At 38.1% G+C, this 18,286-nt stretch overlaps 3 protein-coding genes across 3 annotated transcripts; 1 reads left to right on the forward strand and 2 right to left on the reverse strand.

The window, feature by feature from the left end:
• Positions 1–316: 316 nt before the first annotated feature.
• LOC114541676 lies at positions 317–2,898 on the reverse strand. Its single transcript, XM_028561477.1, has 7 exons — positions 2,581–2,898; positions 2,016–2,348; positions 1,815–1,932; positions 1,659–1,750; positions 1,071–1,185; positions 600–887; positions 317–420 (listed from the first exon to the last, which is right to left on the reverse strand). The coding sequence occupies exons 2-7, from the start codon at positions 2,211–2,213 to the stop codon at positions 317–319; spliced, it is 915 nt and encodes a 304-aa protein (XP_028417278.1). The 5' UTR covers positions 2,214–2,348; positions 2,581–2,898.
• On the reverse strand, positions 2,884–8,392 carry LOC114541677. Its single transcript, XM_028561478.1, has 7 exons — positions 8,007–8,392; positions 7,844–7,915; positions 7,031–7,412; positions 6,702–6,724; positions 6,520–6,624; positions 3,184–3,422; positions 2,884–3,027 (listed from the first exon to the last, which is right to left on the reverse strand). The coding sequence occupies exons 1-7, from the start codon at positions 8,266–8,268 to the stop codon at positions 2,884–2,886; spliced, it is 1,227 nt and encodes a 408-aa protein (XP_028417279.1). The 5' UTR covers positions 8,269–8,392.
• A 5,045-nt stretch (positions 8,393–13,437) lies between these two features.
• LOC114541678 lies at positions 13,438–14,163 on the forward strand. The gene is made up of 3 exons (XM_028561479.1): positions 13,438–13,646; positions 13,743–13,788; positions 13,927–14,163. The coding sequence occupies exons 1-3, from the start codon at positions 13,438–13,440 to the stop codon at positions 14,161–14,163; spliced, it is 492 nt and encodes a 163-aa protein (XP_028417280.1).
• The last annotated feature ends 4,123 nt before the right edge of the window (positions 14,164–18,286 follow it).

Genomic DNA, 18,286 nt, shown 5'->3' on the forward strand with positions numbered 1-18,286 from the left:
GCATTTCTTGGTGTAATATTCAAGGTATTGGAACATTTCCTTTTTAGTAACTTCGATTTCCTCCTGAAACCGTTGAATTTCCATCAACTTATCCACCACAGATCGTCTCGTTACCAAAGGCACTATTGTATGAAAGGCACAATATATTCATATATAATGTACTACGCGTCCGGCAATTTATAATTATGTACGTACAAGTTCTATTTGCAAGCCTGGCTCAGTCTGTATACGAGAAACAGTAGCTACTCACACTCATCAACTGGCTCGTTCCGAGAATTCCATGGAAACTTTCCATTTAAAATTTCTTCTATGTTGCTTAGCGGTTCGTCTGCAATTCGATTATAATTGAAATCAAAGAATGGATACTCTCTTTCTCTTTGCTGATCTTTCTCCTTAACTTATTTCGTTGCTTCGAAGAATCTTGAAGAAAATAATATTTGGTTAAAATGTTACCTTCCCTTTATCCCGCATGTGGAGGCTAATTTTCCGCGGTTTCGTTTTTTATGGGTGTTTTACTCGCACGGAAACGTTGGCTTTAAATGTTACTACTGAAATAAAGGAAGAGACACTGAAAATGTAGCTATTAAATGTAGAACCACCTGCAAGTTTTGCAATGTTAAATGCCAGATGAGAGATCGCGTTATGATGGAATTCCATATTGTATCTCAAATATTCCAAAGATTTATTTTTTAAAACACCTTCACCAAAGGAATAATTGCGACAGATCTTGGGCTGAAACTGTTTAGATTTTTCCTTATAAATCTTTTCAGCAACGTCAAACAAGGCCTTCTCTTTTGGCGTTAACACATCTAATGTGAGCAAATGACATATGTATTTCATTTCCTCCGGAGTTATGGAATATCTTTTATTTCTCGATTTTTCATCCACTGACATAAATTTGAAAGAGAAAAAAGAAACACGTCGTCATTGCACGAAAAAAACACCAAGACATCGCATTCTGAGAAGAGCATACCTAACGTTTTTAGTTTTATTATTTATAATAATAGATTCGCCACAGTATCATGTACTGCATGTAAACTGAACAAAACTACACAAAATTCTATACGTACGTTTAGCAGCGTCAAATATATCTTCTTTCCATTTCTGTAATGTTGTTGGATCACACTCAAGTTTCTCTGACATGCTTTCTAATTCTTTCTGCATGATGGCGGTTTTATCTTTAGCCTAGAACCATGCATATAAAAGTACAGAACACATTATTATTTTTCCAAGAGAAGATTATACATTTCAGTACTCCCCTTTCCGTGCATGGGAAATTTGCATTGCATCTACATATTTTTCAATCCTCCACGCTTTAAATTTCTACCCACACCTTTTTTTTTAATAAATTTGTTTCTGTCTTATTTTTGACGAAAACTACCGAAACGGATTTGGCAAAGTATTTGTAGCTATGTTATGTGACAAGGGGGGATTTCGTTTTAAACTATTCGGCATATTTGCTTACACTTTTTAGGCTAAGCCAATCAGAATGCCTAAATTTTTAATACATCATGTAAAATGATGATTATTCTGATTGGGTTACTGAAAATGTAAACAAACTTACTGATTGGTCTAAAACGAAATTTCCCTTGTTATGGTTTCCCTTGTTATGGTATAGTTACTATTACTATTAGGTAAAAAATAGAAAAATTAATAACTTTTGTATATCTTTTCGCAAGAATACTTGACAGTTTGGTTATTTTTCTTTTATTCCACTCCAGTGCATGTTCAGTCAGCAATTCCTCTCGTCCTATGTATGCATACATCAGAATTAAACGTTTAACTGGTTTGATAATTTTATTGCACATGCTTACCTTCAGGTAACATATGCTTGGTAGTGCACCCTAACCGCGAGAAATGACTGTTAATCTGTTCTACTTCCTCTCCTGTTGTTGCAGAAGCGCCATCTTGCCATCGCCCTCCCCAAATAACCTGCAAAAAAGATTACACAATGGACACTGCACTTGACTGCACACTTGCCACGTACGAAATATAATAAGCACAAGGAAATTTACCTGGCAATACCAAGCATGTGCTTTGGCATGCATTACGGAAAGAGCAGGTTTCATCTTTTGAGATGTGGTTACATCATTTTTACACAGCCAAGGCCAATACTTGCAGATGACATCATACCAGAAGAATTGTGTTGTACGACGAAGGTAATATTCCTTTTGCATATAATGTGCATAGCCATACACTTCTCCGTGCTTCATGCTAACTGCATGCTGGGCAACACTGTGACGACAGCCAGCAATTTCTAGCCCAGTTTCATCAACAATTTTCTTTTTCTTCAAAGTATTTCCAGCAGCATGCCAAATAGAATCGCCACACTTAGAATCATCTGTGACCTAGGGTAAAGTATAGCCGAATTGAAACAGCTCGATTTTAGATTATTTTTATACGTACAGTAGATCCACTTGGTATAAAAATAATCTAAATATTTGTTACAAATCATAGCATTACGGTCAGAAACTTCCCACACCAAATGTCACACATTGATATTTAATGGGACTATTGTTCTATAATTGTTTTGAGGTAAACGAAATTCGTATTGTTTGAGAAGACAAATTGTAACAATACCTTTTCCTTTCCTTTTTTGTAAATTTTACAGAGATGATGTTGAACTTTTTCATTTGAAGCAATAAAGCATCTCCATAGTAGCAATCTCTTTTCCTGCTAAATAATTTCAATTTATCCTCTTTAAAACATACATATGATGAAATAACTTTGAAACTCTTTCTAGGTGATATACAAGACGCATTTCAGTTGTATATGAGCTGACGATTTCCCTCCAAGCTAGTGCATTCCTGCAATGCATCGTCTGTGATTCAGTGTACAAAATGTACTTACATCCCAGCAGATTTGTACCGATAAAGTTTCATGTTACCATCCATGTGAACGGAGTGTCTGCTGTTCACATGCAGGGCACTCCATCCAGTTAATATGCCGTAGTTTGTTCAATTCATATTGGCAATATTTCCATTCACGAAAAGAGCTACCAAATGTTTTGCTGTTAATTGTTCCCATCTATATAAAAGATAGAGAAAGATACATCAAACTAATATCTGTACAACTATTTAACTACTGAGGCAATTAGCAAACATAATCATAAAAGAACAGGATTCCATTTTTTGCATGAAGCGATACATTGAAGTTGATACTTAGAAGTTGGTTTAAACGTACCCGCCCTTTTTGTATCGAAAACATTTCTAGTGATTTCACAAAACTATTTTGAGAAATTCCAGGAACAATCTTCTGTAAATTATCCCAGAAATGAAAGAGATCTTGGTGAAATACATATGTCATGTCACGAATAGTTCCAGGCCAAAACCCCAGCTGTATTAAAACATGGGGACTTGTTGATGAAATAACATTGTCACATTGTTTACATTCATATTTTGTGTGACTAATGTCGAATCTACCTGAAGATATAATAATAAATATTTAACCAATTAGCACAAAAATATAAGTTTTGAGTTCCATGATAGAGATCAACATTTGGCCTATAAAGCCTATCTGAATAGCATCATCTGGTTTGAATCTTGCAGGAGCTAGGTTCAGCCTACATAGGCCGTAGGATGAGCATCCAAAAGATGCAATTCCGTTGCACCCCTCGTGGAACTACATAATTTTCACATGAATCAATAGATAAAAACTTACTTTATCAGAATCCGTCGCTCCCCAAGTGAAACAGGTGCACAATTGGGAAAAAAATCCCTCCAAAGTTTGCTATATTCGCGCTTCGAAATATTCGAACCGCCATTGTTTTAGTAGCAAACACGCATGCGCATGTCAGCCAAACTCGCACTGCGCACGCGCAGACAGGAAAAATGGATTTTCCCTGTGGGTTTTCCCCGATTTCCCGTGTAAAAATAACAAAATAAAATCACGGAATAAAGATCAAACCTTGTAATATTAACGAATAAATACACACACATTAAATATTGTTAAAACACATTGTACATTTTGCTTGCTCATATGCTAAATCACTTCAATTCATTGGCTATTGTTTCAAAATACCGTTTTAACGTATAATTCTACTTATTAACAACTTAATTCAATAAAAAATTGTGAGGTAAAAAACCCACCTGTATCAAACAGGATGGAGAATATATAAATATACATACAACTCACACAATCAAGAAACAAGTTAAATATTTCGCTTAAATATAGCCTTGGAATGCTATCCCGTTTCTGTAACTCAGTACTTGCACTTTGTTCCCTTTGAATGATAATGCCCCCAGTGATGTGAGTTGTCCCTTTGCCAGATCTAGTTTCTTCTGAGAAATCATCATTATCCCATGCAAGAGAAGTTGGAACATCACTAACAAAGCCTGGAGGAATAGCAGAATCATTGGATATATTCATCTGTGCAAGGGCAGTTTCATGGCACAATACAAATGAGTGTGACATGCAATGTCCAAAGCCACTCAATAGAGAAATCACTGAGGCTGAACCTGTCAGTTGTCTAAGTGCCATGGCAAGTGCTATGCTCTTGGGCGTAGGATTCCTTCCCCCAGATGCTAAATTCACAAGGTCTTGTACAATTGATGTTAGTTTGGCATTGTTCTTGCCCTCAATTGGCACGTACTCACTTAAAGTTGGAATCCACAAGTCCAAGCCGAGACATTAAAAAGTTCACATGGAACCACTTTTTGTACATTATCCATTGTCAAATCAGATGCCAATAGTGGCCAAGGAAGATTCAGTTTTGGTATATCTTGGACCTTTTGGCGAAGAATCAATGCAGCATTGTATAGAATTTGTAACTCATTGACTCTAGAATTTTCCTCAGTTTCTGTGTTGGAATTCAGATCATCATCATCAATGGTACCGGTATAGCTCTCTTCATCAAAGTCTTCATCGTTGTTTTCTGACTTGTTTGACATATGTTCCTCAACCAATTCGGAAGAATCCAAATTTTCCACATATACAATCTCACTAACATTTCTCATTTTCGGTACTTAGAACACAAGTTGGGGATAACTTTTCATCAGTTGTTGCTTGAGTTTAAAAGCTCTATATTTAGATGCATCCACATTCTCGGTGTCCTTAGCAATGATAACAAATTTCTCCAGCAAATCTTTCATATACCTTATTTGCTTATTTACAATGACCTCAGTCTCGATTACTTTCTTACAGAAGACATCATAAGACTTCTCGTACACTGATGTAGATCTTTCAGTCTCCAATTGCTTCTTTGTCTCTCTGGTGAGAAATTTTGTATAATTGCAGTAGCAAACTTTGTGATAGGGGACTTCCAGTGCTACACAGTCTTTCCCCGGATTTGCACAAGTATCCGTTCATCATTCTTACTCACGGCAGCTGTACGTAGAAGACCAGCATCAATTATTTCTGCCAACATGAGTGGGGTTCTTTTTCTCTTCTTAGTTACCTGGTGTGAACAAAACTATTAAACTAAATATCTGCTAATAACACAGTTGGATGTTTGTAGCATTAAAAACTACTTTACCCTAAATAAACTTAATTGACCACAATTCAAGATATTTTAAAACCAAACTCGAGAATGCTGTGCTACTAGTACACATTGCACTATTGCACTAGTATAATTATATCTATCAAAATGACCATACCTTGTCTAGTGAGAACCAAGAGGCGTCTCTTCCACAAACAATACATATCTCTGGACTCGTTTCTTTTAGGCAAGGTCTTATTAACGCCTGCGACTGATTGGCGTGTAATTTTTCGTCTTGGTTCTATTGGTTCCACTTCCACATGTAGTTCTTCGGTAGAAGTTACAGTTTTAGAGCTAGTTCCTTCTCCTTTTTCTTCTTTTCGCTGTTGTCTACGGATATTCTCTTCATCAGAAAATCTCTTCCAGCATTTCATACGATGGTACCATTCTAAGTTAATGCTGTCAGGGTTCTTCTCCTGTTCTCCATGTATGAATTGACAGATCCGTCATCGATGTTCTCGTACGATTTCTTAGCTATTTCAGCTTGTTGACATTTAAGTTTGGCCCATTTAGACCTACACTCAAGACATTTCTTAAGCCCTTGGCGTGTAACTTTGCAAAGTTGCTCCGTAACGCCAACAAAATGAATAAAATATGAGGATATTCGAGTTTTATAAATATTTTCAGCCATGATTGTTTTGCATAACTAAGAGTGTTTCCACTTCGAAGCATGTGCGTGCTTATGCGCGTGCGCAGTGCGAGTTTGGCTGACAAGCGCATGCGTATTTGCTACTAAAACAATGGCGGTTCGAATATTTCGAAGCGCGAATATATAAAACTTTGGAGGGATTGTTCTCCCAATTGTGCACCTGTTTCGCTTGGGGAACAACGGATTCTGATAAAGTAAATTTTTATCTATTGATTCATGTGAAAATTATGTAGTTCCACGAGGGGTGCAACGGAATCCGTTTTCTAAGCATCTTTTGGATGCTCATCCTACGGCCTAACATAATGTATCATTTATAGCTACAGTATAAAACTATAGAATCTATTTCAGAAAGACAATGTTTTTGTGAATAAAAAAGACAACTAAAATAGCATACCTTTCAATGTTACAGCAATGCAACCCATACCCTTCTCATCATATAAAATATTGCAAGGAAATAGGCATGTGGGACAAATAACATCACCAAATGGAAGGGACCGTTCTAAAAAATACATAGACAATTCATATATTTTCAGAAACTGTTTGAAGAACCCTCTAAAAATGGCAGAACTTTCCTACCAAGGGAAAACATTATCTCACACCTAGAGTTTCACAAAGATGCTGAGATAATACAAAGATAATACTGACTGGTCAATTTTTTTTACAAATTTCATGTGACAAATATGTTTCTGTGTTTCTTTATTTGAAAAAGACCTAATAAAATTTTTTATGAGAAAATTTGCCAATGAATATTTACTCATGTAAAATGAACTTTAGGTTTGACATAAATGCTAAATAGATCATGCTAAATTTCATATTTAAAGAGCATCTTGAGAGTATCACGGTCACAATGCACCTTTTGACACAAGGTATAAGTTACATCTTTTTAGCCATGCTATAATATTTACCAACATTCCAGTTTGCTGTTAATTGAGGCTGTTGGAGGAATAGGTTCATGAAAACCATTCAAAATTGCATCTCGATCATGAAATGGATGGTTCTTATGGTTCTCCTCATCACAATCCCCACAGACATATCTATGTGAAATGCAGTCTTGACATCCAATAACTGCCATGGCATCTTTACAGCTTTCGCATAACAATTCATCAAAAATGCCAATGGAAAATTTAGTTTGCAGCAAAACTTCGATTAAACTACTTCTGACTTCCTCCCAGCTTTCATAAAGGGAATTTTGTCTTTCATGCCAGGTTCGTTTCTTTTGCTGACCACCACATTTCCAGTTACATAATAATCCTTTTGCTTCTTCAAGGATATCATTCATTGTCACATCTAAACAAAATCGATGATACTGCTTTAAAAATGAGCTGCTAGGTAGAATGCCACAAAATCATTGTACACCATATTACACCATTAAGTTTAATATACATTCGATAAACCAAGTTTTGTAAAGTAGCAGGGTCTTTAAATTCCAATATATAAATGCATAAACAGTATCCATATTGGAAAGTTTGCAATATGTGTGAATGATGAGTCACAATCTTCCCTGCACACAGCCAATCTAGCAATGTGGCAGCATGTGTATAATGTCTAGTCAGTAGTCACAGAGGACACAAAGCTATACGAACGTTGTTTAGATAATAAATATTGACTTTTAGCACATCATATTTTACAATAGCGGTTCAAAATGTCAACAAAGCGGATTAAAAACTTCACAGCATTTTTAGCTGTTGTAATTGTACATATTTATATTAGATCCATACCCTCTACAGCGTTTGTCGTTACATCCATATCTGATTCACGATCCAATAAACTTACTTCTGGTGGTTCTTGTTCTACGTAAAAAGTGACAAAATAATAAATCATCCGAATGATGGGACCTATCTGGCGTAGGTTCTGTGTAAAATGTTACAAACAGAAGCATACCTTGGAAAATATTATCGCTGTGTTCCTCTAAGTTTTTTGATCTTGAACTAGAGGCGGTATCATCGCGATTATAATACTTTGGATTGTAAGTATTTTTGCAACTCCGTTGGCCAGTTTTTGGATCCGTGCTATACTCATAATGAATAGGCTTTCTTCTCTTTTTTCGCTTTTCTAAAATATCATTACCTTGCCTAATAAGACAATCCATGGAAGGGAGTTTCTTCTTGCGAGCATTGGCAGCCCTTTCAAAATTCTCCGCCATTGTGAAAGATTTGAGTTGGTTTTGACCCAGTTTCTTTCCGTTTCATAATGCTCGGCCACGCGTCGCGAAATTATTGTTTTAGTAATTTCGGATGTGTTTAAGAATTTATTGATATAATAAATTTAGAAGTGGAGCTCATGTTGAAATGTAATATGTTTGTAATATTACTCCTTTCAACTTGTGATTCAGCTTATGCTGCAATAAACATATTACAATTTTGGTCTCCTGACATGTGAAGTTCTTTATTTTCATCATCAATAATTTTAATTAAGAATTAAAAAACGAGTCGCGTGCCTTTATGGTGTAATAATGCACGATGGGGGAATGTTGGGAGAATACGAGAGAAGCTTGTAAAACGCGAGGCGTAGCCGAGTGTTTTACAAGCTTCTCGAGTATTCTTCCAACATTTCCCCGAGTGCATTATTACACCATAAAGGCACGCGACGAGCTTTTTTAATTCTTTTATGATATAAGAAGAAATTATAGGGCAACCACAAAATTTATTTATTTGATCAATAATGAAATTCTCCTTACATGTTATTTAAGATGTTGCTTAGCAACAAAAACTTCAAAAGCCAGAAGCGTGCATTATAGCCTCACAATGCACGCGCGGTAGCCAATCAAATTGCTTGTTATATCATACTTATATTATAATCATTTTTTCAAATGTTATGAAAAACTTAGGGGTTGAGTTCGGCGGTCAGTAAATTTCCGGGAATTTGGCTTAGAAACTTCCAAACAAATTGCTTCGATATATACCATCAGAAACCAGATAATCTCGGATTTTAGACCTATGAATGATACCTCCTCCTCTCTGTGATCTGTCTTTCCTGACGATATTGTAGCCTTCAATTTTGACTAGACCGTCCGAAATTGACGAATCCAGTCTAGTTTCATTCAAGGCAAGCAAATCAAAATGGAGAAAGGGTTTAGATATTCATAATTCCTCAACGTGAGTCGGACTAATTATATGAAGTGCAATTCCATTTTAAAATCCATATACCAGAAATCCGTGCGCGCGTTTATTTGTTAAATTTTTCTGGCTGCCGATGAAGCGAAGAGCGATATTTTGTTCATATTTTGGTTGATCTTTCGCGATTTTTGGTACGAATTGACAAAAGAAATGAGATACAAGACATGAATGGATTTTTGGTGCATCTGAAAGACAAATAAACCGGATACGAACTGAAATCATGTTGATTTAATGCATATTTATTGTTGTCGGACTTGTATTCGGACTTGAACAGGCTAGTGATAACTAAATATTGCTTAAAAATTAGACTTTCTAAGATGCCGATTTCTGTATTATTAAGGTATTTCAATAAATATTTCTGTTTTATAATTATTTTCTTGGTTTGTGTTGTTTTCAATCCGATTTTAAGGGTAAAAACAAGCTGTACTTTACGTGCAACGTGGGCAAGTGACAAATCGAACATACTGAGTTTTGGTGGGCTTTACAAACCTCTGTCTGTTTCTTGTATCGATAAATATTTCAAAATGACTTCCTCCTCAAGCAATTTTCGCTGTGAATACTCTAAATGCAAGAACGACTACGGTTCCTACAATAATTTATTGCGCCATTATCGAGCCAACCAACAACACAAGCCGGAGAATTTAGTAAATAAGAAAAAACCGAGTGCCATTGAGCTTGTTAAAGATGTACTTTTGCCAAGTAATATTAGCGAAGTAACCCGTTCTGCAAGAGTAAAAGCTTTTATTAGCTGTTCAAGCTGTTCAACACAATCCATCGACAGGCGGTGATAGCAAAACAAGATACAGAATTGATGTTCCTTTTAGCAAAGTCATCGGAATTAAAATAGCTGATGGGGTTCTCACAGCAGATGTGTTTAGTTCTCTTTGCATTGAAAAAAGATCAGAAAGTTCTCGTGTCTGGCAAGTTTCCTCTTCTAACAACAACAGCATTGGCAGTAGATCTTCCCGTTTAAGTATTGGTTTTATCCATCACGTCTCACCTGAAAATCTGCAGCGAAATCTGGAAAAAATACCATCACTCCAATCTCCCTTTCGCACGGGCATTTGTGAACATTACCCTGGTTTTGATCCAACCGAAAGCGAGAATCCTCATGATCGTCTCCCACTTTTACGCGATCCAACGCTCGTACGTGCTGCACAGCTTGCTATTTTGCAGCTCCAAGATCATGCTGTAGATTCCAGCACACAACTCATTGTTGAAACCTTCGGTGGCATCGAGGAAAGATTTCGTGATCTCCTGAAAAAAAGACTGCTTAAAAGGTGTCTACCAACGTCCGGAAACCAACACGAAGAGTGAAACGTGAGTAATAAGTAACTTAAAACATAAGATTCTTTTACAATGTAGATTGTTAGCTCTGAGTTTTATCCGCCATATTTATTTTGTAAGCGCGCGCGGCCGCATGGTATGGATTTCTATTTTAGGACTCCTTGCTGCGCGCTGATTGGTTAAAATTTTTCGCTGAGATCAGCTGGGTTAATATTCAAATTTGGTATAAAGTTTAATTCATTTTGAACACACATCGTGATTGATATAATTCATTTTGAGGCACACAAGTCATCTGGTCCTATGGCTATGATGATTCCCGACAATGTTCAAGAAAATGACTTGACCGTAACACGGTTAGTCGCACTTGATATTTCCCAGCGTTTTACGTATTTGATGAGAGTCAGCGATAATGACCGTCTTCCTTTTTGTTTTCTTCTTATGGCCACTCTTTGTGGGAAACAGCTGCCGATTTTCTTGATCGTCAGCAGGTTGTCTGCCTTCTAGACGCTCATTCCCAACTGCATGTGTCTGCGTTTTTCTCCGGTATTTCCACTTCCTTTACTTGCAAAGCAGAGTACTTGTTTTGTAGACGTGGGGGCTGACAATGAGAACTGCATACATTTGCGGATTTTGAGGGAGCTGTGCGCCAGGAATTAGATGCTTGGCCCACTTGGTTGGTTTCTTTTGTGTTCGATGGATTGTCGCTTCCATTTCCATAAAATCGAATAGTGATATTGTCCGCTTTTATCTGCTTACAACCGCCGCGAGTGAACGACCATTTTCTTTTTACATGTAATACATTTTCGACAAGTTATTCGACAATAAGTCAATATTGAGAAAAAATGCCAAAATAGTAAATCCGCTAGTAGCTGCAAATAGTGGGAAGTTCAAGTGGCAAGGAGATCCTGATTTATTTCCGCAAATCAGGATCACTTTGGCACTTGAACTTCCCTCTATTTGCAGCGACTAGCGGATTTACTATCTTGGCAGTTATCACAATATTGTATGCCATAACTTGCAGGAATATGATTCTCAATTAGTTTGATTCGGAGCTCCAAAACACACGTCGATCTGTATGGGTGCTCAGCCTGCGTCTTCCGAGGCACGGCCTACGGCAACTCCTCCACGAGGCACGAATAAACCTCTTTTGATGTTGTTCGATTAAGTTTAGGTGTAATCGGTGTAAGAATACATTTAATACATGTGGATTCTGGTTTTATTTTATTAATCCCCGAGCCGGTGCGGAGCACCGTGCGAGGGTACTAATTCCGCCCGGAGATTAGGAGTTACACCCGGAACCCGGGAGAACATAGCGGAATCCAAAGTCGCCCAAATGTCATGGACGTTCAATGGTCATGGTACTTGTGCGCACGCGCAAAATTTGAACGAGTGACGACTGGTAATTAGCAACTTGCTGATTGGCTAAGACGAAACGTTCGTGTTTCAGTGAAAAACGTCAGCAATTTAACTGTCATTTTGCAAACTATTTTTTTAAAAAAATGTTTCGAAAACACAATATTATTATATTATTATAAGAATTAGCGGTGAAAAAGAACAACTGGTTTATAATCCTTGAAATAGTAGGAGTCTATTTTGTTTATTTCAAGGTTTCTTTCGTGTTTGCTGTACGAATACATTTTATGAGCTTGGTACAGTGTGTCGTTTTGCGAAGACGTGACCGACTATTTAGGGCTTTACGTACATCATCGTTTTAACTCCAAAAAGAGTTCTTAAAAGTTTATTTTGGAGTTTTAATATAACAAATATCACTTTAAAGGTTTATAGAATCACTGCGTGAATTTAATAATCGAAAAACAACATTCGACGTTCACTGCTTGGTTATTTATATTATTTGTGCTGCTTTGATGTTTTGAAGGTTTAGTTATAATGGAGTATTAACTCTCACTTAAACTGTGAAAGTCTATAACTTAATGCAACGGAAAGCAGCAGGAAAACGGGTGATTTCACTTCACCTTTACGACTGCATTTGTTTCCGAAAAATTTGAAACATCAGCTATCGGCTTTACATTTAGGACATTTCATAATATTGAAGGTTAGGTCTGGCTAGCTCAGGAAATATTTTGCTTCGTTTGAAATGGCGAGAGGTTGCTGCATGCATGCATGTATTTCTAGTATCGCTGCCAATTTGCCGTTTAACAAGACGTGGTCGTATACATGGGCGCGTGGTCGTGTATGAGCGAATTCCAAAGTGTAAGACAAAGTGAAAGTCGTGTTCGTATGTAAACATACGCGGTTTATTTACATTTTTGAACTGTAAATGTCTGTGCTTTTAAAGCACCACGTGCTGTCTGAATATCGAACAACGTTGAGGTTCGCAAGGCTTCTAAATGAGTATGAACTTGTAGCGTTTATGTTCGGAAGCTTTATATTGAAGAGTGGCACGTGCGCGGTATGCCGGAGTTAACGCCAGAACAGGCGTCTTGTTTTAATAATAATCCTATCCGCCAAATTACCAGTTGACTTTCATGATTTTTGCGGAACAATTCATTAAAAAAAAATAACCTAATAATTTACTGAATTTCTAATCACCTATTCATATTCGTTGTGTTAATCGAAAATTGCAAATTGGGCTAGGCTGGAAACTTGTATCTATTTTTTAAAGGGGAACTCCACCTACAAAACAAGTTTGGTTTATCTGAAAGATAATACCTTGAACAGATTTTTCCTGAAGTATTTCGGTCTAATTCTTTATAGTAAAGCAGAAATCGCTCGTCAAAGTTCGCGATTTTTGCATATTTTAACGCCATTTTGTTATTTCCAGTGCAGACGTGAGTTCGGCCAGCGCCCTCATTTTTGACGTCATTGCGTGCTTCGACGCTTGTTGTTGCTTCGCTTTTCAAGTGTTTTGTACAGAGTTTGTCACGAATGCCAACGTTTTAAGTTCTTCAATGGAAAATTCATCGGATTCAGGCAGTTCTAGTTCCTCAGGTGAGAGTTTAAACGAATTTCATTTGAATATTTTACAAGCGGGCGATGTCCTGGGCTATCAGTTCGAACCAAGACGAGATTCCAACGGCAATAGTGGTGAATCATCGGCTGACATAGAAGACGAGCGTATGTCGATTGACAATGAGGAACGTTTGGGTAACTTTGACTGGTAAAACACCGTACCTTATATGGTTTGTATTTGGCAAATTAAGTCTTCTTGTCCTTTAAGTGTATCACAGCCAGCATAATCATTTGTTATTGTTAGGTGTCTATGCGAACATTGCCAGATAATGGATAGGGAGGAAGAATGCGTTTGTTGCCATGAAATTGAGCATGTCGCTTAGAAAAATGATGAGGTTTTCCTACACGAAAAGCCAACCATGCCATATCACTGCATAACAGATAATCCAGGTTTTCAAGTAGTCTGTTTAAATCGATGCGTTTTACAGGCTGCTTGGTTACAATACAAACAGGAGTATGGAAGTAGAGCAGATGAAGGTCCCGAACACAAAGGCTTTCGGCAGGTCGCATACCGTCAGCTAGTACGATGGTGTTGGGGAGTAATAGAGAAAAAAATACGAGTTGTTCTTCCATCTTGTGCTGTTAGCTGTACTCGAGCACACTATCCACCACCAGGTGATGAAGATGACTTTGTGTTTGTTGGATTTCATTTTCCTGATGAATAGCTTTATTGTTACAGTGTTAATATTTGAGGTATTTGACTTCACTATCACAATACACAAAGACTCCCAGTTTACCAAAACAACAAGTATTTCACTGTTTTTGGTTCAATCTGGTTTTGTGTTGTTCAATAACATCTTGTTTTGGTGGTTTGGGAGTTGGTGCTATGCATTTAGCTTGGGTAGTTGGCTTATACTCATTTTTTTGCCTTCCTTGTACAAAATGACATCATTCATCATACCCATAACATGGCTGTAGGACTTTGGGGTCTTGATCTTCTTGGCCACCCAATTCTTCCTCTGTTTGCCACAAGCATCCTTGTACCTCTTCTCACCTTTGTTCTCGCTCTTCATGACTTCTGCCTGACTCCTATCCACATTTGCATTGTGATCTAAGACAGCTAACTGAGTTCGAGCTATCATTTCATTGTAACAAAAATGCTCACGTTTTGGTACATATTTTGTCATAACAGAATGGTAGGACTCTAACTCACCAGTGCGACGGAACTCTGTCAACTTACAAATATCTTTCAGCAGCTTCTTGTTGGTCACAACTTCCTCTAAGGCAACATGAGCAAGTGAACCATTTTTCAGCTATATGATGCTTTTCTGGTCTTTTGCAGTCAGGCTAGGGTGTCCACATTTCTTTATTAGTTTAATTTCCTTAGAGAGCCTCCAACTATGCTTACCAGTGATGTGTTGTAACAGCGATAGCCACTTTTCCCTTAGGATATCGGCATTCTTATCACATGTTGCAGCACACCACCACAAATGATTAGACACACTCTGTATCCATGGCAGCAACTCTTCACACCCTTTCTTTTTTGCCTTCTTTGTCAGCTTTTTGGTGACCCATTTACTTAAATGCCACACGTGCACAGCATATTGGTGTTCAATTTTTGAATAGTTTGTTCGCATTTTTGCTGTTATTGTTGTATGGCGATCTGTTGTAAGGCACCGGATTAGGATTTTCTTCTTGATAATTGAATTCAGCGTTCTTCTACAACCTTCATATTCCATTGCACTAGGTGAAGTAACCTCTGTTACTTGCACAATGCTGAATTCAATTATCAAGTTTGTGTTCTCATCCATGAGGGTATAAGTGCCGTATTTAGCTGAATGCCCAGGACTATCGCACCGCCCATCACCACATACATCTATACTGCGGGTTTTCTTTAATTGCTTCACTATGGCTGTTTGGGTTGTTTTCCATGTGTGTTCCACAACTGGGAATAATATGGCTTTCTGTACATTATAGTAATGAGAGGAACTAATAAATTGAAGGTTAAGGTGTTGAGCAAAGTCTGAAGTGTGTTTGTATGTGTTGCCACTAAATAGGATAGCTGCTGGAATCAAAAGGTTTCCTGCTGCAGTGCCATTAATTTCAGGTTGCGATTTCCAGGAAACAGTGTGTCCATTAGTGCAGTTTGCTGTAATTGTGACCATACTTTCATGATCTTTTTTGGTTGTGGTGTCAATTGGGCCACAACAATGTTGACAAGTTTTAAATAGTTTATATAGCTGACTTTCAAACACTATAATTTTTTTTTCTAGGTAATGTGCAGTATCACTGGAACATTCATCATCTGTTTCAGACTCATTATCAGAAGCTGAAGGACAATATAAAGAACTGCTATCACTCAGACAACTATCATTATCTGCTTGGTGTGTTGATTCAACAGCTACCTCATTTTCTACAACACCAGGACCAAGCAATTGTTTATTAGAGACAGCAGTGTATAATGTTGGGCAAAGTTCCACAATTTGCCTAGTACTCTTATCTGTTGAATGATTATTAAAACGACTGGGGTGAAGGAGCCATGTTCAACTTCAACATTTCTTTGATTATAATGACGTTTCTTCTCACGTTCGTTGGCGTTAAACGAGCTGGTAAGAGTCTGGCGTCGATGTGTCGAAGCGTAAGGATTAAACACCCTGACATCAAAAAATGCTTTTTCACATCTCTGCCAGAAACCTCTCGCAGCTATGTCCACTCTGGCGTCGTCGGCGGATTTAGCACTGGATGGAAGTACTTCGCCAGTTAAAGGAGCAAGAGCAGGTTCAGTAGAAACGTCATAGGCCACGTCGTCTATGGCAGAAGCGAGAAGGTCACGGATTTCGTCATGTCGTCGATGAATAAAACCTCCTTTCAGGCACGACAAGGCATGGTCCACGGTGAAAGATTTTCCACAAGCGCAGAAGGATGGAAGGCGCTTCAATGGCCACCGATAACGCCTATAGATTGCGTCAAAGAACTCTCGTTTCGTAAGGACATACCCTTCATTAGCAAGTGGCAGTGCTGTCAACCAAGCTTCCTCTCATGGATGGAAACACTACGGTTGTCTAGGAGCGCTGGCAGGAGCTTCAGGCTGATGGAATCATCTACCACTCGCATCGCAGTCTTGATACCTGGAACAGTGCGTATATGGTAAGTAAATCTGTGCCGAAACCCTGATACAAATGCAGCATATGTAGCTTGGGGCTCAAATTTAGCAATTTCACTCAAAACGTGGAATTGCTGACACCATTTACTAACTAAAGACGAAATGTACTTATCTTTCCTATCTTCAGAGCCAAGATGTCCTCCAAGGTACTTATGTCTTTCAGTTGTTATACGAACACCAGCTCCAGCGAACATCTCTTTGGCAGTCTGCTCCAGGTGCGGCTTCACAATCAACCAGGATTTGTCAGCACGCGGATAGTAACCAAGACGGGGACCATAAATAGCAATGTTCTTCCACCAGGAACGCAAATGAGCAAGTCTACCAGCACCACTAAGATCATCAGCAAAGGCAACATGTCGAACATCACTAGCTTCATCAGATTTAATCAACTGCAGCAAGAGTGTAATGGCAACAGCATACAGCGGCATGGCTAATGGATCACCCTGTGTGTTACCTTCTGCAGAAGTAATTTCTTTCCCTCCTTGGACAAACAATCTTGATGCTGTGACATAACAGTTGAAGGTGTAAATTGCAATGGCAGGACAAATGTACTGAATGTTGTGCAACATGATTCTCCGGTTAATTGAGTTGAATGCGTTTGTAGTATCCACCAATAACACAGCATCTGTTTCATCTTCTGCAAAGATTTCTGACATGGCATGAACTGCCGCCTCACAGCCAGCTGGTTGTCCAGCACAAAGCTGAACATCACCTGCGCTTTCCATTATTTGAGGTTTAATTGCAAAGATAATTGACTTCCCTATGATCCTACGAAGCACTTCACTAATTCCAATGGGACAAACACCTGGGTTCTTATCCAGTGGTATTAGGCGACACGCCAAAAACGCCTCCAAACTTGTGGTCTGATCTAGTTCAATATCAATCTTCCGTGTTGCAAGTGTTCTCACCATTAACGCAATCGCGAATCGCAGATCTCTTCCAGCGTCCCCATAATTGCGAGACACTAAAATATGCCGCCAGCCAAGTGCATCAAGACCAGAAGGACCAGCAGTTGACGTTTGAAAATACAAATTTTTGTCTCGACCAATCAACAGCTTAGTAGTTCACACTGGCGCATGCGAATGACGTAGAAGACCGTCCATGGCGTGAGGTCCATTGCATAATGGCTGACGACTTTGATTTCGCATTTGCACATCGTGGGTGTAAATATCCTAGCGGAATTAGTACTCTCGCACGGTGCTCCGCACCGGCTCGGGGATTAGGGGAATTTGGAGTCAAGGTTTCCGACGCAATTGGCCAGGGGGTTCAAAAATATTCAAAAACAATATTTGCTGCGATAAAAGTATAATTGTGTACTGTCCGCTCCAAATGCATGCATGAGCCTGAAGTTATGGAACCTTGATCAAGCCGCACTAATTTATTTACGCTATTAAAATTCAAAAGAAAATATGCAAATATTTCGCTAGCGAACAATTTTGCTGCAAATGGAAACCCGCCTTTAAACTATGATTGCAGCAACTGAGTTAGGAATACACTACCGTTGAGCTTAAATTGTTTTCTTTTGTATGTTTAACTTACTGTTTAAAGTGTCTATATACAACTCGTGGAATCTTTATGCATCTGAAAAGAAAGTAAAAAGTTAGTTAATGTATTAGAGGAGTTTTTTGGTTTAGTACAACAATTTTAAAGATACTAACCTTTAAACTACCTGCAGTTCCTGAGTC

This window comes from Dendronephthya gigantea, unplaced genomic scaffold (genome assembly GCF_004324835.1).
Source record: "Dendronephthya gigantea isolate DGI-Jeju-01 unplaced genomic scaffold, DenGig_1.0 000303F, whole genome shotgun sequence".
Lineage (NCBI taxonomy): Eukaryota > Metazoa > Cnidaria > Anthozoa > Malacalcyonacea > Nephtheidae > Dendronephthya > Dendronephthya gigantea.